The sequence below is a fragment of the Eptatretus burgeri genome, chromosome 16 (genome assembly GCF_056783735.1).
Source record: "Eptatretus burgeri isolate ZD-2024b chromosome 16, Ebu_testis_v1, whole genome shotgun sequence".
Classification (NCBI taxonomy): Eukaryota; Metazoa; Chordata; class Myxini; order Myxiniformes; family Myxinidae; genus Eptatretus; species Eptatretus burgeri.
The window spans coordinates 25096142-25120771 of NC_140976.1; the positions used below are offsets into that span (position 1 = coordinate 25096142).

Sequence of the window (24630 nt, forward strand, 5' to 3'; positions counted from 1 at the left end):
AACAAAAAAAAAAACTAACAATATTCAAAGGAGGTAAAAGATGAATAAATGCCAACTTGATGAAAAATAGATGGACCAAATATTACAAGTGATCAAACCAAACAATACAAGCAATTTTCAAGAGTGCACAAATGTAGCAAAAAGGAAGCGTTCCTGAACTAACTTTTACAACATTTAACTTTAATGTCCATTTTAAAAAGTCATTTACACCATAAACAATACTATATGCAATTATTAGCCGGAACCATGGTTTAGGTACTGTGGAACAGTGCAAAGAGGTGAGGAAAGGATAAAATACTCTCAGATACTCAACCCAGCCTCATTAAATCCAGCTGAGCTGTAGATCGAGTTGGTTGCGCTCCCATATTCTCTGCATAAACCAATGAGGGCAACGCAGACTTGACGCACTGTGCACAAGCAATGGATTAAACAATTTTTACCCTGCGCACGTAGCGCAAAGCGGTATTAAAGCAATCGGTTCACTTTGTCTGTCTAATACACGTTTGTTTATGATTGAGGAACACCTTGATTTCAATTTCATTTTCGATTTTGAATACAGTAGGACATGAACCTGCAGCTTAGAAGTACTTTGGCTCTGAAATTTGGCAAATTGTATGGCGCCTCGTCCTGGGCGTGCACGCACACTTGTGGTACAGCAATTGGGTCAGTCAGTCAAATATAACTGAAAATTATTCCAAACAGGAAACTTACTGTTTTACAGACGTCATAAAGGACACTTACAACAGGCACGAATAAATAATTTAACGTGTTAAATAAGGTGGTATGCAAGTGTGCATCAAAGGCGGTAAACTTCCGATGCAATGGGGTTAAAAAAAAGTTTTCCTCCAGCCTTTAAAACTTATTTTATTTCAATTGAATTATATATTTGAACACTGCAGAACACAAATTGCCTTGTTTGCACTTCAAAAGAACCCTCAGTTTAGCAGCCCTTCGACAAATTTTACACCGTCTCGACCAATCAAATTTGCCATGCGCTCGGAGGGCCGAGTAACAGCGAGATTCACACAAAAATAGGACCACTGGACTTGGAGCTTATCGGGGCCCTGGCCTAAAGTTGAAACCCAAATATCATAGCATTTTGACTGGTGGGTCTGGAGAAGAAGATTTGTGAAGGAATTTATGCAATTTTCCCAAAAATTTTAGAAGTCTGCCATTTTGAAGCACTTCCGATCATTTGATCGGCATGACCTCTGCAATTTAACATCCCTACCCTGGCCTTATGTTGCAACCCAAATTTGGTAACATTCTGACTGGTGGATCTGGAGAATATTTTTGAAGGAATTTACCAATTGTGTCATTTTGACATACTTAAAGTCACGTGACCGGAACGAGCTTTGCAATCACTGTTACCAGTCAGGAGCGGAATGTTGTTGCCAAATTTCAGCTGGATCGGCTCAGTGGTTTGGCCGGAGAAGTCGAAAGAGGAGACGGAATGATGGTGGTGCATGATGACAATACTTTACCTGGAATTCCAATTCCAGATAATCTTTAAAAACAATTTTTTTAAATGGCAGTGCCAAGCAATGCAATCACAGGGCTAACTTTGTCCAATAGATCTGTTTTTGTGGATCTTTTTCTCCCAGAAGAGTTGGCAGAAGGTTCAGTTCTGAACTGTTCCATTTGACCCAAAGGCTTCGTACGGTTGCGTTATTCAACGTTCACAAACAAAGCTAATATAGATCATGCTCAGAAATGCAAAGCAAAAGTTGAAAAGATCCTTCCCATGTAATTTTTCTTAAGTCTGCGTGGGGTATTGTGTTCTATTAACTCTCTAGTGATCCTAGGCTCATGGAACAGCTTGTACATTTCACATGGACAACAAGCACAGAAGACATGTACTTTATGTAAATAACATTGTATAAATGATATCAGAATACATTGTACAAATCAATTTGTTGAATTTGAATCTGGGATCCCAGCATCACAAGCAGCTCAATTAGCTTTATTATGATTTAATTTGGAGAGCTTGTCTTGCTTAAATAAGTTATTTAAAGGATTTGGGATTATTGTTGTGAAAAGCTTCCTTGTTAAATACCGCGTGCGGTCACAGCGATGATGGGGCATGCGTTTGATAATGGCAACGCAATATGCTTGGGTCAAAGTGATTGGAATATTTTGATGTCAGACAGGGAAATTTGCTCATTTTACTTTACACACAAAAATCCTGCTTCAAATGCGACTGTCTCCCCAAAACCCAATAAGAGCCTCCAGGAAATTATCCTGTCCAAGGTGTTGCATGTCAATGGTGTAAAACTGATTGCAAAACAAAGTCTGTACAAACTGTTTGGGTTCAATTTACAAATGTCAAAACAACGTTTTCTGTGCCAGTACATTCTTTCTGAATCATGTTCACCAAAACAAACAAATCGGTTTCGTTTGAATATTTATTTTACTGAAAGTATCGTTTACACAGTAGTTTTGTGATGAGACTATAAATTTTTTTTTACCTTTTCCTGATCAACTCAAAAAGGGAAGTGAAAATGACAACAGAACTCAATGCACTTCCTGATCTACAGCACAACCTGGTGCAGACAAAAAGGGCAGCAGCATTTTTTTTTGGTTTTTGTTTTAAATACAAGATCTGACCTTCAAAATATACAGCATCTTGACCTGTCCATCACAAATTTCTGGTCAGAGAGAGACACTACCACCATGCACTCCCACACCCCGCAACGATTTGGAGATGGGTTTCGTGCAATCACCGAATCTTCGATTTGCTCTCTGTTTTTCTCTGCACCTTCTGTTGCACAACCCTCAGCGTAGTAAGGATATTACCCAGAAAGAGCACGAGGAAAGTAACAGCCAAGACGAAGACCTGCACACACCACAAGGCACCGTATGGCTCAAAGCAGCTCCTAAAGCAATCTCACAATGTAATGGTAAGGTAATATTGAATATTCTGCACATACAGTGCATTAACATTCCAAACAAAAACTACATATCTACGATCACAAAGCAATGGCCATGGGTAAGCCTCCCCCCAGGTGCCTGCAATCCAATGATGGCCATATTCTTTTCAGACCGCCATACGACCTTGAACATTTGGGGATAGAATGTAAATTAAGAAAATGTGTCCCCGTACATACTATCCATAAAAATCGGAGCAAAATTATTGAAGTTATGATCAAAAAGTTGTTTTTTGTTAATTAGGTTACAATCTGAAAAAGGTGAGTCAAGGACATGAATCAAATATCAGATGCACAACTTCAATGCAGGTACAGTTGTGGCCAAAAATATTGGCACCCTTGCATTTTCAAATAACTCACAATTTTCTCTAAAAAATTGAAATTGACAAAGGTATTTGGTGTCAACAATTCTTTATTTCACCGTTAATATTACAGAACCTTTGTTTTTAATTCAGAACTTGATATATCCTTTTGTATCAGAAAATAAAAAGAAATGGCATTGACAAAATAATAAACACTTCGACTTAATATTTGGTATCACAGCCTTTGGACAAAATAACTGCAGTCATGCGCTTCCGAGAACCATGAATGAGCTTCCTACAATCCTCTACTGGTAGTTTGACCCACTCTTCTTGTTCAAACTTCTCCAGTTCTCCCAGATTTCAATGGTGCCTTCTCCCAACTGTTGTGTTCAGATCTCCCCACAGGTGTTCAATGGGATTTAGATCTGGATTCATTGCTGGCCATTTCAGAACAGTCCAGTGGTCTTGAACCATTCTTGGGTGCTTTTTGAAGTGTGTTTGGGGTCATTGTCCTGTTGCAAGACTCATGACCTTCGATGGAGACCCAGCTTTCTGACACTGTGTTGAACATTGCACTCCAAAATGCATTAGTAATCTCCTGATTTCATGATGCAATGCACACATTCAAGGCACCCAGTGCCAGAGGCAGGACAGCAACCCCAAAATATCACTGAACCTCCTCCATGTTTGACTAGGGAAGGTGTTATTTTCTTTGAAGGCTTCATTTTGTTTTCTGTGAACATGAAGATGATGTGCTTTACCAAAAAGCTCTAATTTGGTCCCATCTGTCTACAGGACATTCTCCCAGAAGGATTTTGGCTTGTTCAGGTGTGTTTTGGCAAACTCCAGTCAGGCTTTCTTTTCTTTTGTCTCTCTCTCTCAGCAGTGGGGTCCTCCTGGGTCTCCTACTATAGAACCCCCTTTCATCGAGTTGGCAATGGATGGTGCGAGTTGAAACTATTGCACCTTGTGCCTGAAGGTCAGCTTGAATCTGTTTGGCAGTTGATCGATGTGCTTTCTCCACCATTCAAAAAATCCTTCGCTGCAATCTTCGATCAAATGTTCTCTTGCGGCCACATCCAGGAAGGTTGGCTACAGTGCCATGGGTGTTAAACTTCTTAATAACATGGCGTACAGTGGACACAGTAACATCAAGGTCGCTGTAGACGTACTTGTAGCCTTGAGATTGTCCATGCTTGGCTACAATCTTGTGTCTGACCTCCTCAGACAATTCTCTGGTTTTCTTTCGTTTCTCCATGCTTATTGTGGTACATGCAGTGTCAAAAAACAGCAGAATGACTCCTTTTCTCGAGTCAAACTGGTTGGAGTGATTTTTATAACGCAGGCACCTGCAACTCATCACAGGTGGGTTCAATTTCAAAGTAAAGGAGAATCACCTGCTTGAAATCTAATAACTTCTAAAAGGTGCCAATAATATTATCCGGGCCATTTTAGGATTTCTGTGTGGAATAAGCTCAGATTTCGTAATTTTTTCAGCTTTTTTTTGGTTTTGTTCCACTGCCAACCAAAGAAATACATTTGTGGTAACCAATTTTTTTTTAAATTTCAACAATTTTCTGGAAGAAATGGTGCATTATTTGAAAAAAGTGCAAGGGTGTCAATATTTTTGACCATGACTGTACTCTTATAATGCAAGAACATCTTGGAAGGCCAAAGGGGTTTTGAGATTCCGCATTGGAAAAATTGAGCGATGACAAACTTTTTTTTCTTTTTCCTCAGACCACCATTTTACCTTGACGTCTAACCCAGAGGGGTATGATGTAAATTAATGTTAAATGCATCTTGCTCCAAGCCTGAGAGAGGGAAACTTTGGTCTGATCAGACAAAACTGTCAGTTTATGGTGAAGCATGTAAAAATCTACAATTGGGTCATGACCTTAAAATTAGGTCAACCCGACCTACTTTTTATTCCTATTATTGATGCAAACGTTCTTTCCGAAAGTCGCAGCCACATCTGAGATGGTTCGGAAATTGTCAGACAAAAAATCTAAAAAAGGGAGAAAACATACATGGTGGATTTGTAGTCCTTGGGGTGTAAGACTTTGACTTTTAACCTGGAGTGGTATGATGAAAATTAAGTGCAAATGCAGCTTGATCAAGGCTATCTCAAAGGCAATTTGTTCCCATCGGAATACCTTCGTAGAGTTTTGGTGAAAAATGTCCATAATTAGATCATGACCTTAAACATTACGTCAAAAAAACAAAAAACTGTCAACCCTGCATAATTTTCCCATTATTGATGCAAAATTTTATTTTGAAAGTCCCAGCCAACTCCGAGATACAGCTCGTGAAGAAAAGAAACAAATAAATAAACTTTAGTTGGCAGTGAAGGAGGGGGGGGGGGCAAATGGTGGTTTAGTACCTTATCGGTGTCCAGTACCATGAAAAATTGGGGGTACCAATTGGAGAAACAAACCAGACAACATCAATACAAGACTTCCCCCATACTACAGCGGAGATTGTGTGTGTGTGTGTGTATATATATATATATATATATATATATATATATATATATATATATATATATATATATATATATATATATATATATATATATATATATATATATATATAGATATGTTGTTGTTTGTCTTTCGGCTGCTCCCGTTAGGGGTCGCCACAGCGGATCATCCGTTATGATCCGCATACTGATTTGGCACAGGTTTTACGCCGGATGCCCTTCCTGACGCAACCCTGGTCGCCTTTTACGACACAGGGATAAGGATTGGGTTTCGCCATGATTCCGGGCTGCCCTACACACTCTCATGCGGCCCAGCGCAGAGCTCCCGTCCTCAAGCGATCCTCCAACCCAAGCCTCCGAGTAGCCGGATTACAGGCGCACGCCACGACGCCCGGTTTTATATATATATATATATATATATATATATATATATATATATATATATATATATATATATATATATATATATATATATATATATATATATATATATATGGAGTTTTGAGTCACACATTATGGGAATTCATCTGTCACCCAGTCTGGGGAGGGGGAGGGTGCTCTGGTCAGGAACCAACCCAAATCACACATGTTCCCAGAACCCTTCATCTGCTCATCCTACCAAGTCCGGGCTGGTTGCCCACCTGTATTCATTCGTTCCTTTATTCCACCGAACCTAGTGTCATCTCCCTGTTTTCATAATCCTGTCCTCTCTTCAGTTTTTAAAATGCACTGCCCATCATTACCTCATGCTCTCACCCATTCACATCCACACATGTGGATTATTTCCCATCCTGCTCCTCTCTGGGCCATTCTAACTTGTTTTTATGCTTTGTTTTTATGTTTTTTATGCCATGCTTTGCCTCGCTGTGCATGTCCATCCCCGAGCATACTCTTTGGTAGTTTGTCAACATGTTGCCCTTTTTTGTTCAGATTCTGCCTGAGCTGAGACCCTTGCATAAAAGGAGAAAAACAACAAAAAAGGCGTCTTCTGATCCTATCGGACATTCACACACCAAGATTCATGTAAAATGGTCGAGTTTATTGGTATATTTACAAGTACGCAACTTCTATTCGAATCAATTTCACAACAGCAAAACCCCTGTGTAGAAAATGATGCCAATACCATGAGAAAGCACCTTAAGCGCATCAACAGGGAAACCAGGTCGCTGGTCATGGCACTTGAAATTAATGTCCCCTCTCCCTGGAGGTGTCCTCAATCGACCAAATTTGAGTCCTAATTAAAGTTACTGGAAGTCTGGCATGCTTTAAATTACCTCAAACAAGGAATAACCTTCGATTTAGAAGCATTCAAATGCCTTTTCAATCATTAGTCAATACGGGACTTTCAAAATGACAGTGCATGTGCAAAACACCTCATTTAGCATTCATTCGTGTGAGTGTATACAGTGACCCGGTTCTGCTCGATGGCACTTTTAACCTTCCGTTACTAGCACGGAATCCGTGATTCAAATAGTCCAACATAATTTTCTGCATTCAAGTGAAAGTGGCAATTTAAAGATAGTTAACCATAATTGTTCTGTTCCCGAATGCAAATCGGACTCACGGAAATAGCCATGGAAGGGGAGTTGGGTTCTTACTATTTCTTGTTAATACAATTATCTCACGGCAGCTGTGGTTATCAGTTCTCGTATAATTTATCTTGTGGCCCCTGAAGCAAACAAAACAAATATTTACAATGACACTCACAGTTCACACAACCTCCTCCTCCCAAAGATGATTAAGAGTAAATATTTTAAACTTATGACCTTCGACAAGCCCGAGATACGAGCTTCCCATCGGTGTGAATAAAGCACATCAACGAACCTTCGACCTTTCATGGGCATACATCAGTGGTAGATTTTGTAATATGGACAGCAACATAACTCTGGACAAGTTTATCAGGAAGTTCTTCAATTGTGTTGTGCTGCAGAAGAACACCCCTTTCTCGCAGGTACACTTACAAGTACTTTCGGCTTCTTTAAAAGTTTGTTTTTTAGTCATTTCATTCAACGATACTTGTCCGAGAGGCAAGATACACATCTAGGATGCCCCAATTTACTTTGTTGCTGGGGATTTCAACACATGTGCGCTGAGCAATCTGGGGTGGATTACATCATTTGGAAAGTCACATTGTATGGAGGCCAATTTTGGAGTTTTTTAAATTTATTTATTAACCAAGATAACATTATATCCTGCAAATCGTTATACGATACCAACCTGCGAGGACAGCACAGCCCCGTACTTAACCTTGCACGGCTCTTGCACAGAACCTCTGGAACAGTCCTTACCTTGACTGAACTGGCCGGTGGTCAGCTCAAGGTGTGAAAAGAAACGATCCCATTGCTTTCCTGAGAATCAAATAACCTTGCAGAACACAGTTTGGTAGTTTTGATGACTCGGTATTACATCGTACATTTGACTACTATTACACCCCAAACAGCTGATTAAATAGTCATTTTAATGAGGATTCCAAATAATTTTGAACTATTTAAGTGAGTGAAAATAAAAATAGAACTAAGCAAACAGCCAATGACTACTTATGGTAGTGCATGGCACCACATACATTATACTGTATATCAAATGCCCAAAGTCACTCACTCGTCATGCAACAAAAGCAAGCGTTCTCTACTTCCAAGCCACACCACTATGCTGGTGCCCAAGTAGGTGTGTTCAATAAGAGGTCTTACCTATGTGAAGACCATGCAGAGCAAATAAACAAGTACCCACATTTATCTTACAAAACATAAAAAAAATCACAAAAGCTGCCCATCCCACCTTCATTTATCCCACCAAGGATGGATAGAAATGGTGGTGGTGGTGGTGGTTATCATATTGAGGGTGGCCCTTACCTGCCATTCCTTGCAGAGAGGGTGCCTTGCAAGCTTGAAGAGCGTAATGGCATTATGCAACTGCCAGAACTGACAAACACGTGCACACACAAACGAACGTGCATGTATGCTTTGACAATCATTGCATTTCTTGCACAACTTGAAACACAAGATGTTCTCACTCAATGCAATGTTGAGAAACAACGAATCTCACATGGTCGGCAAAGATGAAGGGTAGCAGAAAAGTGAGTCCTCGCCACATCCATGACTGGAAACCCTCTTCGAACATATCAAGGGGAAAACACGAGATGAACATAGTGTGGGAATAACTCGATGATATCAGGACTGCTTTCAGCATGCATACAGGTTACGAACTACTGTCCAGTTGAGTAAAGCCAGAGTATTGGACTACAACTTGAGGTCAAGGACAAACATTGTGCTGCCATTCCCTTGGGGACGAGTGGATTCTACAGCAACTGCAAAACTTGTTTTACAAACTATAGCTTTTCTAGACTACTTGGTTCTGTTCTGTTCTGTTCTGTTCTGTTCTGTTCTGTTCTGTTCTTGGGTAAGGCAGCTTGGCTGCTGGGTAGCTATCATTTCTTGGAAGCGTGACTCTGCTGCTGATGCTGTGCCCCTTTACCAGCAAGTACACTGGTACTCGTTTCACTAACCTCAGAAGATTGACAGGCTGAGTCAACCCCATCTGGTGTTAATTCAGTGGCCAACGGGGCTCAAACCCAGTTTCCTAAGATCCCAAGTCAGCTACCCTCACCACAAAGCCAACACCAGGTTTATACAACTCGGTGCGATCTAAATTTTAAGCATGTGAGGTGGGCATCAGAAGGCTACGGCGAAATTGAACAGCAGTGGTGAAAATATCAGAGAAAAGGTGGGGGGGGTGAGGAGCAAGCCAAAACTGGGGAGGGGGCGAGTTGGGTAGTGAGGAGCACGCCAGTACTGGGGGGGGGGTGGGATAGTGAGGAGCATGCCAGAACTGGGGGGGTGGGATAGCGAGGAGCATGCCAGAACCAGGGATTGGGGGCGAGGAGTGGCTAAAACTGGGAGTGAGGTGAAGCGAGCAACGTGGCAGAACTGGGGGTGGGGAGGAGGTAGCGAAGAGTGCAACAAAACAGGGACAAGGAGGGCAGCGAGGAGTTAATGGCGAGGAACCTGACGAAGCAGCAAGGAGCACGGAGGGATGTGATAAGCATGAGGCAGTGAAGACCACGGGGGGGGGGGGGAGAACACGTTAAAGGAGAAGATAAAGAAACAACAGACCAACAGTGAGATCCATATTGTGCCTTTCCCCGAGGGCCCTCAACCGGTACAGGCAGCCGCTCTGGTAGTAATATTGTAGAAATTGCACAAAGCCTGTTGTGAACACAAAGTGGAAACACATGTCAGCAATGCGTATATTATCTTCTCTGTTAAAAACGATCACACTGGAAACTGGAACGGCACTCGGGAGAGCGCAGACCTCCACAAGGCTGTAAAAATTCTCGGATCCGGATCCGGATCTTCACCAAAACTGAATTAATTATTTCTTGTCACACTCCCAACCTGTCCACCAATTTTCATCTGAATCCGTCTATAATTGTTTTTAGATATCACGCGATATATAGTTTTTGGCCCCATCTCTCAATGGTGAAGTCACTTTCAAGGTTATAGTATCCTGATCCGGTTCCAGATCTTCACCAAAATCTAATCACTTGTCCTCGTCACAAACCCAACCTCTTTCCACCAAATCCATCCACAGAAAGATAAACACACAGGGGTCAAAACATAACCTCGGTCCACCTTAGATGACAGAGGTAATGAAATGAGAAAAAGAATCCCAATCCTCAACTCACTTTGGTACAAAGAAAAGTAAAGAAACTGACTGCGGAATATCTGGTACATTTCTCCGTCTGGCCTGCAGAAGAGAAGCAGGCAGAAAGAAATTGTAGAGGATCAAGGGCATTGTGTAAACAGAACCCGGTAACAAGCACGCTATTGGCATCGAGTTTAAATCTGAGCTCACAATCAAAAACAAGCAAATTTCACACACAATGCATAATGCAGCAAGTGGCAACTCATCCTGGCAGACAAGGTCACGCCGATATGGCGGCTCAGGGATGTCGCACCACCCTACATCATCCCATGGACAAGCTATCATGCTTGCCCTTTACCCAGTGCTTGGCTGGCAAAAGCTCGCACAGCTTTTCTGGCAATTTATTGTTTAATCCCTCCCAACACACTGCCTCCATTTCACCCTTGACCCATCCCACATGCTGATAACTCTTACCACGTCAGCATGACTCCAGAGAGAAATGTTGAGACATAGTGATGCGTTACCCACCAGCCTTTTATCCTGAAGCACAGAGAAAGCAAAACTATAAATGGTCGACCAGAAGGCGGCACAGACAGATGCATATTTTCCATTGAGCCTCTTGGCCATGCAGGTTGTATTGGGGTCATTCTCACATAATTGACAGATTGATGTCACATGTCTTCTTCAAGTGGCCTCATTTCATGAAATTTCAGGCATTTTCGGCAAAGTTATGGACCATATATCTTTGCCCTGGGTAGCATTCAAATAATCCCGTCGTTTGAGACCATAAAATTACAATAAATAGGAAAAAAATGAGTTTGTTCTCTCAGTCTGAAGCAATTTTTGCAGTCATAATACCCACAGTACCATGTTCATGTCCCAAAAAAAAGCGTCAATAAATTCTCCGAATTTTACGAGTATTCATGTCGGGTTCCTTCTTAATTCAATATCTTCCGGATTAGAGTCTAAATACCGCCGAAACTGGACAAGTTTTGCAATACAGTGGATTTTGTGCCCGTCACTCAATTTCGTCATTATCGTAACGAAAACGCCCTACCAGTGAATGTTAGAACTGAGAGGTTATGTTAGAACGGTTCTTGTACCGCCATTTTAGAATTATTTTTCAAGTTTGGTCGGTGCAGTTTGGGTGCAAAAACTCCTCAAAAGTTGGCAAGGTGAGTCCGTATGCTTATTCAAAGGTCATTACCGTACATGCCCGATTGACCATCCATATGAATTTCAACAGATATTGTATACACCAATGCGGAGAATGCTTTTATATGCTAAAGTTTTTGACAACTCACGGTGTGTCTGCTTCCCGGTCTGGCCACAACGAGGCGTTGTATGTTGATTTCGTCATTTCCACAACACCATTACCGTAACGTTTTAGTTTCATTACGGTAATGATTATTTGTGTCACAGTTCATGATTTTTGCACTTTATGTCCACGATTTCTCATCAAACATTGTGATATATCATTCAAAACTTCTCAATCGCACCAGGGCACCGTTTCAGTTTGAGGATTCAAGGGGGCGCGCTTCTGTACTCTACAAATCGTCTTCTTTCATCGATACGCTTTAAATGTCGGAAATGGCTCCAGATTGTATTGCTGGCTATCCAATTATATTTTTTGCAGGTGAGGAACTCCATATTTGGCCCAGCCCCAGCGCCTACATCATGTACAAATCCGTCACTCAGTTCCTATCATATCTGATTTGCAGTATGTAACTGTGAACTCAAGATATTTGTTGTTAATACTATCGACCCATACTTAGTGGTTCAACATATTGTGCGTTTCTCATTTTTATCTCGCCTGTTCGAAGAACAGAGAGCTATAGTGGTACCCTCGGCGTGAGCGTGAAAATGTTAAAGTTTTTGGTGCAAGTTATTTTTTATTTATTAATGTTTTTATCTACCACACTTTTTTATACGCCCGATATATATATATATATATATATATATATATATATATATATATATATATATATATATATATATATATATATATATATATATATATATATATATATATATATATATATATATATATATATATATATATATATCGAGGCGTATTATGTGATACCGGCCGTCCATCCGTCCGTTCCTGTCTGCACTCTAACTCCCAAAGTTTTAAACTTTCACGGTTCATATTTGGTACATCGGTACAGACTGTGGAGACGGTGTCGTGAAATACGTTAGTCATCTAAAGTGGTTGCCATGGCAACCAGGATGCTGTTTTCCATGTAGTAGCACAATTCTGTATATACCTTCTTGTTCGGGCGTATATTGTACTCACTTGCGGTCTTGTTACTGATTACGATATACAAATACATATATTGCTTTAAAATTATTTGGATCAGACTTCACTGCAATGCTTTATAAAAAAAATATATATTAATTATTAGACGAGTCTTTAAAAACGATAAATGTATAACCAGGCGAGCATTGGGTGGCTTTGACACCAACTCTCTGGTTTAATCAATCAGGCACCAGCGCTGACCAATTGTTCATTGCACACCGATTTCTTATTGATAACTTTTTCATGTTTCTCAATAAACATTATGGAGATAGAATATTCTTGGCATCTTTGACGTCTCTTGAAAACATCATTGTTGGATATACAAGCCCTTTCATTTCCGTTAACGGTAATGACTCGACGGTCATAAAGCACTGAAACCGTGGTGAAAAATCGGCGAAATGAGAGGTAACTAAATGAGAGGTAATTCAGCGCTGCTTTCATCAAATACACCTGAAACTACGTCCCATTTGCCACATTCGGACCTGAAAATTTTAATCTTGTTCAAAGAATTTTCTCATGTTACCACCTCCTGATTCTGTCAGTTATGTGAGAATGACCCATTGCAGCTTGGGGTAGATAAACATATTTGGTAGAGAGGGTGAGAAACGTTAGAAGGCAGCAAGAAGAAGGAAATCAAAATAAACATCGCAGAAAAACTGAGAAAGGGGAATGGGGTGTGGGGGATGTTTCCAGAATTGGCAAGGCTTAAGTAAAAGGGGAAGGGAGGTAAAATGGCCTACCGTGAGCCATTGCTGATTAGGATACTCTCACGGATTGTGAGGGTACAGTAGTACCAAACGAGCAGAAAGTTGAAAATTTCATCCGTCACCCTGCACACAACCAATTTCATCAACAACCACAGTGGGGGAAAAAAAAAAATACAGTGGAAAACTACTACCACAAGGGCTCTGCAACCTCATCCTGCCTTAAAGAAATCATCCCAAGCATTGATCAGCAAATCGCAACCTCCTAAACACTACCACACTTGGAGAGGCAGATTTGCGGAAAATTGAGCGCATCACATTTTACTTCCAAATGTTTCGGTAATTTCCAAAGCTTCCGAAAGACATTTTTTGGAAAACGAGAAGATGATTCAGCAATTACATGTTTACTCTCAAAATTTATCGTCTTCACTTACACTTTAGTCCATGCATTTGTCTGTCCTCCACCCCATACACCACCACTGCCACCACCGCATTAATGGCTTCAATTATTCCCACCTTGTAGGGTCAGTGGGAGAGCATATTTGACCTCAGTCTTTCATGAGCCGGCTGGCTCGGCTTGACGTTTAACTAAAGGTGATTCGGGGAGGAATTTGAAATTTGTTCAGCACGATAGCAATAACTCACCAACCCTTCACAAAAGAAACTGTGGCATCTTTAATGCCCACCAATAACTAGTGCTGGCAGACAAGTCCTCCACATTAACATTCCATGCATTGATTGACACATTGCTATGCCAGGGTGACAGTTTACACATGGGCCAAGATTTGAACCCTGGCTGGAGAGCTCATATCCTGGCCCAAAATGCCAAAGACGACTGCGCTTGTCTTCAGGCTATCACGTCCGCACTCAGCGCATGTCTTTGTCCATCAGCTATTAGAGGTCTTAGCTTTCAACTCAAACATTTTGTTCATGGTGGTGTAGTAGGGAGGAACGGCGTCTGAGTGGATGTGGGTTCCAATCCAATTAAAATCAGCAAAAATAAAGAAAAATAGTCTTTACAACGACCGTCGTTGGTCTGTGTCAGCGTTAGAGGGCTCACAGCATAAACACCACATGACCTCATTAACTCTGCCACCGAAGGTGGGCAAAGATTATGGTTTCATCCCTGTGTGTTTGTCTGTGAATAGGATATCTCAAAAAGTTGTGGATGGATTCGGACAAAATTTGGTGGACAGGTTGGGTGTGTGACAAGGACGAAATTATTAGATATGGTGAAGATCCGGATCCTGACCCAATAATTTTTAAAGTGATTCTTTACCATTGAGTGATCGGGCGAAAAACGGTGTAAAACACGATATTTCAAAAAAGTTTTGGACAGATTTGTACGAAACTTGGTGGACAGGTCAGGTGTGTGACAAGGAAGAATTGATTTGATTTTGGTGAAGATCCAGATCCGGAAACAAGAATTTATTTTAATTTTCAAGTGATTCTTCACCACGGAGAGATGGGGCCACAAACGATACATTGTTGCGGATTTGGAAGCTTACTGCACACAGCAGCCAGGTCCTATAGATCAGTTATATTGGTAAGTATGTGTTTCTAGTTAGGGTCCCGTCCTATGTTTAATGGATGATTAATTGTATGTGCGCTGTGAGTTATTTTGAAAGTTAGGATTTAAATGACGAACAACCACAACAACGACACCTGCCCTCGCTTCCTTCCACCATCATCCACCGGCACCATTGCACGCGTGCTTGTCAGCATGTACGTGGGCGGAGTCCAGTGTGCTAGGTGGGGTTTCTCTGGACGTTGGTGTGCTGGCTTCGCCCCAAATATGGGCACAAGCGGTTCGCTCTGGCTTAGCCCAAAATATGGGCACAAGCATTTCGTTCTGGCTTGGCTCCAAATATGGGCATAGAGTGTTCTATCTGGCCAATGAGGGAGTGTGAGCGTGGGATAAGAGAAGCGCGGGTGGGCCAAAACGAGAGTTGTTGTCGGAGGAATTGTCTTCTGGTCGTCAAAGAGTTGAGAATTGTCTGGTGGTCTTCTGAAGCCAGTCGTCGCCTTCCTGGGGTCCCGCCAACAGAGCATCTTCTCTGGTGGCCTGTGTGCCTACGAGCCTGTCCCACGAGGATTGCCTGCCTGGGCTTGGAGCGGCATTGCGTGGTGGGTTCGAGTCCTGCCACACCGGATCATCGAAGAGCACACGAGGCGGAGAGGTCCGAGAATAGGCTCTGACCTCCAATAAAGACCTGACGGGTCCGTTTCTTTTGGGTGTACGTGTGTGTGTGTGTGTGTGTGTGTGTGTGTGTGTGTGTGTGTGTGTGTGTGTGTGTGTGTGTGTGTGTGTGTGTGTGTGTGTGTGTGGTGTGTTTTGTGCCGCCAGTCTATTAAGTAGAACTGCATAAGTGCTTGTACATAAATTGCTATTCCTTCAGTATTCGGTTAATTCTGCCTTCTTGCGTGCTCCCCTTCCCCATTATAAATAAATATCCCTTTTGTTAAATGTTGTCGCTCGTTTCTGTGTTTTTCATTGGGTTGGCGCGGTGTGTGTTGAGAAATAGCGAGGCCGTAAATTGTTCATTTGGTCCGACGGGCCTCGGTGATCTCCGCTCGGGTTACACACGGTTCGGGCTCAGTAACGGCTCTTTCCACTCGAGGTCCGTCGAGGGTGTGAATTCCCCGGTAGCTTTGTCCGCGTGGGTAATTAGGTATATTGAAGTTTGGCAATCGACCCTACCCCATGCGGTCGAATTATTGGCGATTCATGGTCCAGTAAGGGACCCGTGCCTTTCGGACTTATCCAAAAAGCACGACCTCAATTCCGGTGTGTTCGGTGGAGCCGACTCTACTGCTCCTTCTAGCGGTTGTGCTCGCCACCGATACCTGGCCCCGTAACAATATCACATGATAATTCAAACATCTGTGGATGGATTCTGAAGAAACAAGGTGGATGAGTTGGCTAGATGACAAGAACAAGCAGATTCGATTTTGTTTCAGGTCTGGATCCAGATCCGGCCTATCAGTGGGATACAAAACGTAAACTATTCAGCCTGGCAAAAGTATTCTCTTTACTGAGTGCCGTTCTAGTTTTCCCACTGCAGTTACCATACCTCTTTCAACATTCCATTGAGAAAGTTAATGGTCCTTAGCAGTAATAATAGCCAGTATTCGAATATTTGAGAAATGGAGCCAGTCTCGATGTCGATCTACATGCAACATGAGTCGACACATTTTGGTTGACTTACTGCCTTTCGAGCAACTTCGGGTGGGAAGGAAAATGCTATCTGTGAAATAGGAAGCATGGCCAAAATCCCTCTATAGGGAAGAGAAACAAATTATCGTAAAGTGTTTGATGTTCTGGTCTGGATTGGAATTCACAGGGTTAATGATAACCAACTCTATAAATATATTTTGTTGTGTTCTTGTTATCAGTTTAGAATGGTACCTCGTACAAAGTGACATTACCTGAAAAGGGGAACCCAAATGCTCAGACCACCTTGATGCTCATCTATCCCTTGATACCCCATAACATAGATATGATGTGTCTTTTTCTGATTCGCAATTTATAAAGCAAGTAATTTTGCGATTAAAAATCGAAATCTTCTTCTTCGTCTACATCACGCTTAGCCGTGACGTCACACTTCGAAGTCGACTGCCATACGATTCAACTTAACCCACCAATAATTTCGATTTTCCACAAATATGCTGAGTCGATGCATAGAAATACAAACCGAGATGGCTTCATGCTACAACAATGGCTGAAAGACCATAAGTTTGTCCAAAATAGCCGAGCGAGGATCGGGCCGCCAAAATGTTCACTTTTGTGCTCAGAACATTTTAAGGAGCACTGTTATGAAACAGAGACGGCTCGATCTTGTGGTTATCTGTCACAATTGAGAGAGGATGCCACCCTCAGGAATAAGTGGAAGAAACAGCCATCACTCAAAACTAAGACCATCTCTACCTAACTACCAGCACATGTACTTTTCTCTTCCTGTTGCCATTGCCTGGCAGTTACCACAAAGCGACTAAAAATAATTATCAATAATCAACACAAATTTCTGCAAGCCAAATGAACCACCATCTATTTATAGTCAAGAGAAAGTATGTATGTGTGCATCATTTACTCCTCAGAGGGGATTGGACTTTGGAAGAAAAACTTTCAGCGTCGGCCCCTCCTCCCCAATCACCAATCCCCTCTCGACGGGGGCTGGACATCGAAACGGCACAACACAGCACGAACACGACGGTGGGACATGACCACAGACACACGGCATCCCAGGAAAGTATGAAACGGGACGAACCCGTAACATACAGAACAGCTGGTCAGCCTGCGACATTGGGACAAAGCATTCGTTGCCGATTCCGTCGGTGGTGTCTGAATTTGCATGGGTGGTGTTGGCTGTCGGGTGATGACGGGTATTTCTGCTGGAGTAACACAACTGGTTTAATCAATCAATACAAAATCCATTATAAACCATCAAATGAACAGAAAAAAAAAATAAATAAAAAACACAACACACCAATCTGTAGTGAACATGCGACCGGCGTTTTCATCTTCACAAATACGTCCATTGTCGCCATCTTCGTCTGAATCGCTCACATAATATAACACTCAAAACGATAAGGCTCCACGATTCCCCCTAAAAGCGTTCCCATCACTAATTTTGTCTTCAATAGTTTCTTCAAAATCCAACTGATCAGTTTCAACACACTGAGAACCATCGGAGTTGCTTATGATGGTGGAATCAGTATCGGAATCCGAGCTCGAAATACACTGTTTCTTGATGAAAGTTTCCATTTGGATCAAGGTTGGTTCTGAGTGCGACGTCACTGGCCTAAATCGACACGTTAGGGCTTTTTTCAACACTTTATGATTGGTAAAAAAAATATATATATATATTCTATTTTTTTAAACCCTTCACATTACACCACGATTAATGATAATTATCAATGGTTTTCAGAAAAAAAATTAATTTGCGTTTGGGTTCCGCTTCAAGATGTCTCACAAACGACAAACTGTGAAAGGCACCTCTCCATGGTGTTCTGCCCAAAGGCAGGTTTGATGCTGCAAGAGCAGTCTCACAGCAAGGATTACACTGGGTAGTTTGCCTTTGCCTTCGCTGTGGTAGTCAGGGCAGGAATTTGTAATTTGTCCAGGATGCCGGCAATAACTCGTCCACTCTTCGCAAAAGACTCTGTGGGATCTTAAAGTCCACCGACTGATGCCAATAGATGGGATACCTGGCTTAATATCCATCCAAAGGGACAGCTTTGTGATGCAACACCCTGCCTGCAAAACACCAATCCGAGTCTATAGTCAGGAATCAAACCCAGACCAATTAGCTCGAAGGTAAGTGCACTACTTCTGTACGATCCCATCATTTAAGCCAAGGCACTTATCAAACACAAGGGCCGGCTGCACGGCATTAGCCTAACAAACCTGTAACTGACAAGGAAGGAGCACGCGAAAGATGTCACAATGAGGATGATCGTCAGGTACAGCTTGAATTTCTCATATTCATCTTTGTAGGCAAACCTGGAAAAGCAAACAAAACTTACACAATCTTCAAAAAAGAAAAAGGGGGAAATGAAAGGTAAAGCAAAATCTGGTCATCATAAAAACAACAATAAATACTCCAGGTCCAACAAGGGAAAGCTTTCTGGAAATCGGACGTCAATTAAGACAACAGTAAAGGCGAGGACATCGTGCATAACGGTGACAAACACCGAAGATAAGGTGGTTTCAAAGTAATTACCAAAAGCAACACTCACTTCGCCTGTCTGCTGAGCAGCGTCACATTGATACTTCCGAGAACCAAGCTGAGGTACAAGCTGGATGGTGGCGGTGGGGTGGGAGCAGGCCATCAGAATTGGATCTTAAAAAGCAATTATATAGTTGGATCTGACAAGGCACAGATTCTATCCTTCGTGGCACATTTCTGTACGCAGCGAAAACAAGCAAGAGAAACCCTATCAATCTCACGTTGACGACGATAAAAGTCGGTGATGCAAGGATAAACACATCAGCATAGTAACGACACCACTGGGTCTGTTCTGGTGATAACAATTAGAACCTTGGCAGCTTACAATGCACACGGCAATTATCCTCACGCAACAGCTCAAGGCCCTGCGAGCAATTAGTCTATCACAGGGCATGCAAGGTCAGTACGCGCACGCTTACTATAAACGGGGCGGACAATCGGGATGTTGCCAGTTCGAATTCCGAAAGTTGTGATCGGCAGATGTTGCTATACGGAACTGAGTCGCACCTGTTCTTTTGGGGTAAAAAGGCATCCATGTCGAAAAACACCGCCTGCCTCTCCTTAATGCTCTGCTGCAGGGCTTTGACAGTGTCCAGCTCCTCAGCCGATGCCTTAGTTTGATACCTGCAAAGTATTTAGAGCATGTTGGGAGCAACCAGGCATATTCCCAACAAGATAATCAAATACATCGAGATAACACATCCCACTCATCTTGGCTCATCTGTCATATGGATGTCAATTTTTGTTTTCCCCTCGAACCGCGCCTTCCCAATGCCTTGGCATCCCTGAACCATCGCAATCCTTCTACCTACAGACCTTCACCCTGTTACCACCCCCCTCCAAATCTTCTTACCGGCGGAGATGCACCAACAGCTCCTGAAGCTTCTGTTTCTGGCATCTAATCGATGCTGAACAGGATGTCTGGAGTTCCGTCACTTCTTGGAGCTTTTGCTTGTACTGCCGGTGGGCCTCCTGAAGGTAAAGTAGGGTAAAGCAGAGGAAAGGAAAGGTCACTCACGTGTGTGATGTGAAACCAGTGGAATGCACACAATAAAAATACAGGATCAGATAGATTGTACTTTCACTAATATGACAGTTGGACGTCACATATCAAGTTGAACCCGAAGACACATCCTTTTTTTTTGACCTTAGGTCACGTTTGAAAGACCAATGACGTCGTGGTGCGTCAATTTTGGATAGTGGTGGTGCAGTCACGATGCGCTGCAGGAACATCCGAGTAATATATTCATCTTGTTCGTTACGAGGAGGCTCATTATATCCATATCTAAACCCAACAAAACGGCCGAATAACTATGACAGTCAAATTTAGAAAACTAATCGAAAAGTGGATACTCGGTGAAGTAATGGTGAGCGTGTCCGCCGTCAGTGGAGGACATCAGTGGTTCGAACCGGTGAGCCATTCCAAATATTTTTTTTAACTGGCATGTGCTGCGGCATTGCGTAATGTTGAGCACAGACAAAACCAAAAATTTAAAACACTAGTGAAGGCTTTGATAGACCTCATGGCTTCCACCTGAATCAAAGTTCATCAACATATAACGGAGCAAGTATGTGAGTATGTATGTATTATGTAATGTAATGTATGTACAAGTTCGTGTGTATAATCTGCTCTTCACCCATTGGGAGGACAGCTGACCTGAAACACAACCTAAAGTACCCAGAGGACCCAAAAGACCCAAAAGACTCCGAGGACCCAAAAGACTCCGAGGACCCAAAAGACCCAGGAGATCCAAAAGGACCTAAAATACCACAATGACACAAAATACCTTGAGAGCGCATGGTGAGAAGTGGAAAGATGTGAGGGTAAAATACCTCGAGAATCCAAAATACATAACGGACCAAAAGGCCCAACGGGGACCACTTGGGACCCATGGAAATGCTGCATCATGTAAAATGTGACTTCAGCTCTCCAGCTGTTCTCAACACCCCTCCCAACACTGTCCTCCCTCTGCCCACCCCCAAACTGTGCTCCCCTCCCCCTTTCTTCAAATCCTCAATCTCCCTCCCAACCCAATATCCTCAACTCCTCAAAAGCCTCAAACCCATCTCTGTCCCCTCTCTCCCCCAACCCAACTCTGTCATCCCCTCCCCTTTTCTTCTTCATTTCAACCCCCTTCCAACCCCAAGTCCTCAATCTCTCCCTTTCCAACCCAAATTTCTCGATCCTCTCCCCCCCTTCCCATCGTCTTAATCTCCCTCCTCCAACTCTATGCACCCACACCCCAACTCTCTGCTCTTTGTCCTCCCTTCCCCATTCCTTCCCGTTCTTAACAACATTACACAAAGATACACAGGAAACTTTGGTGTATGAGAAGGCCATTTGACCTATCATGCCTGTGTTGTTCCTGTCCCTGTTTGTTAAGAACAATGTTAAAAATAAATCAAGACGGAACGTCAAATTCACAATCCATCCATCCATTGGGACCATACTCTGTGCAGAGCGTTGGTGCTGCCGAAGCAGTCTCCTTGGCTATCGGACAAAATCGTGGACGGGTCGCCACTCCGAAGCAGGATACCAGCAAGCTGGCACTCATTTTGCCGACCTCAGAAGGATGACAGGCAGAGTCAACCCCACCTGGTATTAATTCAACAGCCAAGAGGGATTTGAACTCAGGATCCAAGGATCCCAAGCCCACCACCCGAACCATCAAGCCAACACCAGGAATATAATTTCACAATCACTTCCCCCTTTCTTCCCTTATCATTATTATAATTCACCGACCGGTGTTCGTTTGTTCGTCACGCTACTCTTTGTACAGTTGTGGGTCGATCACATCCAGATTTGCTGCATCACATCAACACGACACCAATTAGTGTATTGGGGTGTTTTTATCTTTGTCGCCAGTGGTCTTGAGGGAGGGGGGGGGTTGGTTATGCAAATTCTCTATGTAAATGTGAATCGTGGACCGCCACCTCCAGGTGGGGGAGGGTATTACAAGTCTCCACCATTTCCAGTGCAATGAGGAGTTTTGAATTATAAGCAGTCGGTATGTCTTTGCCTCATGCATGCAGAGCTATCAGTTGCCTATACACCGCCCAAATAAAGGTATGCGTCAGTAGGTGTTGCATGCTTGGAACAAGATCGCCCATAAGGCAGATACTCTGCCAACATATATATATATATATATATATATAATATAATATAAAGCTCTCAAGGGATTTTATGAGTAAATATATCGTCTGACCGATTACAAATGGTAGGGCCGTTACCAATACACCTCTCGAGAGAGCAAGCTGATAAGGAAGAGGTTGAGGAGCAAAAAAAAAACACATCAAAGAGATGAAAAGGTCACGTGATACGTGCGGATCAAGATCCACCGATGAGAGCAACATGCCGGGCACCCGACCGCCTGACCCAGAAGAGCGTCATGCATGGTTGGACGGCCAAGAGAGACCTTGGGTGTGTGTTCCAGTCACCAAGTTTCTTATACAGCGCTTAAGCGGCTTAAAGCACTCAAGCAAGCACGCCATTGGAAACCGTTGCTAAGGAACGCCCGGCTTGGCAAGCGCTCGCTCGCTATTTGGTAACTGAACACAGCCCTGGCGACGACGTGACGTCGCGAAGGAAATTAGAGGCGATGAAGGTCACCCAAAATAAAATGGACGGTCAGCCAAAGACTGCCCGAAAGTGGTGAAAGTTCATCAGTATGTCCGTGTGTCACGTGGCGTGATTGGATAATAGGCAACAAATACAAAGAAAGTCGGGTATTTAACACAGGTCTGGTACGGAGCACGAGCAGCGACCCCCAGCGACCCCCTTTAACAAGCAACGCACCAAAGGAATGGTAAATAAATAAATAATGTGAGGATGACACGGACAGTAAAACGATGGGAAAGGGCAGAAAAGCGAGCAACGGAAAACAAAGCAACCGCGTTTTTAACAATGGTGATCGTACTTCAACACCTCAACACATGACAAGACCCTGAGTGATCACGTGACACTCACCTGCAGTCCCTTGTACTCCTCTTCCAGCTCTTGCCACCGCATCAGGCAGCCATTGAGCGCCATCTTGCCGACGGGAGCGATCGCAGCCTTGCAAACGCCTCGACAGTCCCCAGAAGCCGAATCCCGGCTCGCTGGCGGATGAGACCTCCACATAGCAGCTGCCACGCCTTTTCCGGCCACGAGCGCCAAAACACAGAGGTTGGGCACCACGTCGTGACGTCACGACCCTCAGACGCCGTGATGACGTAATCACGTAGGTCGCCAAAACCAGTGGTTCTTAACCGGGGGTACGAAGCATCAAAGCAGGGGGGTACGATATATGGTGTCAAATTCAATACTGTATAGTACTTAAATTCCAATCATAATAATAATAAATAACTAATAAGAAATGTTTCAATTCATGAATAATTTTAAAATATTATAATCAAATATTATATATTTTATATTTTTGAGGTAGCATTTAATTTTAATTCTTTACCGTTTTTAACTCGAATCTTTGATGTAATTATATTTGTATAAGACAGTGTTACTTGGTTTATACTTACGGTTTGAGACTTAACGTGTTTCATACGTTGTCAATTTTACTCGGATAATACGCGTTCAGTTATATGACTGGCACTGTTGCTTGGATGTTGGACATTAGTGGGGAAACTTAGCTATATATAGCATAACAATTGTGCATTTTGTGAGGAAAGCACCAAATTTGGCACACTGGGAGCCTATCATAATATGGAATAGGCAAAGCCGAGAAGCGAACGGAGAATTCTTCTTACATTCGCTTCTTAAATATATCAAATTAAAGTCTTTTTGCGATAAAAAAATAAATATTACCTCAACATAACCTTCACAACAACAACTACACCGCCAAGAACAGGATCTCATCTAAAAAAAAAAAATTCCTCAACATTACCTTCACAACAACAACTACACCGCCTAGAACAGGATCTCATCTTAAAAAATAAATATTACCTCAACATTACCTTCACAATAACAACTACACCACCGAGAACAGGATCTCATCTTAAAAAAATATATTACCTCAACATTACCTTCACAACAACAACTACACCGCCTAGAACAGGATCTCATCTAAAAAAATAAATATTACCTCAACATTACCTTCACAACAACAACTACACCGCCTAGAACAGGATCTCATCTAAAAAAATAAATATTACCTCAACATTACCTTCACAATAACAACTACACCGCCGAGAACAGGATCTCATCTTAAAAAAATATATTACCTCAACATTACCTTCACAACAACAACTACACCGCCTAGAACAGGATCTCATCTAAAAAAATAAATATTACCTCAACATTACCTTCACAACAACAACTACACCGCCTAGAACAGGATCTCATCTTAAAAAATAAATATTACCTCAACATTACCTTCACAATAACAACTACACCACCGAGAACAGGATCTCATCTTAAAAAAATATATTACCTCAACATTACCTTCACAACAACAACTACACCGCCTAGAACAGGATCTCATCTAAAAAATAAATATTACCTCAACATTACCTTCACAACAACAACTACACCGCCTAGAACAGGATCTCAT

The 24630-nt window shown here is 42.4% G+C and overlaps 1 protein-coding gene across 1 annotated transcript; it reads right to left on the reverse strand.

Annotated features, from left to right (window-relative positions):
• Nucleotides 1-3: 3 nt before the first annotated feature.
• On the reverse strand, nt 4-23256 carry LOC147010728 (transmembrane protein 120A-like). Its single transcript, XM_085859574.1, has 12 exons — nt 23055-23256; nt 19941-20059; nt 19595-19711; nt 19098-19157; nt 18766-18861; nt 13395-13484; nt 10827-10892; nt 10393-10454; nt 9821-9913; nt 8754-8818; nt 8561-8629; nt 4-2836 (listed from the first exon to the last, which is right to left on the reverse strand). The coding sequence occupies exons 1-12, from the start codon at nt 23205-23207 to the stop codon at nt 2720-2722; spliced, it is 1107 nt and encodes a 368-aa protein (XP_085715700.1). The 5' UTR covers nt 23208-23256; the 3' UTR covers nt 4-2719.
• Between the last annotated feature and the right edge of the window lie 1374 nt (nt 23257-24630).

Bases quoted from the DNA above. Each gene is read 5' to 3' on its own strand.
- LOC147010728 (XM_085859574.1), bottom strand. From the start codon at position 23,207: ATGTGGAGGTCTCATCCGCCAGCGAGCCGGGATTCGGCTTCTGGGGAC. The intron at 9,914-10,392 runs GTGAGTTGAGGA...TGTTCACAACAG, and splicing joins TTACTTTTCTTTGTACCAAA to GCTTTGTGCAATTTCTACAA. The intron at 8,819-9,820 runs GTCTGTTGTTTC...ATATGTTCGAAG, and splicing joins CAATATGGATCTCACTGTTG to AGGGTTTCCAGTCATGGATG.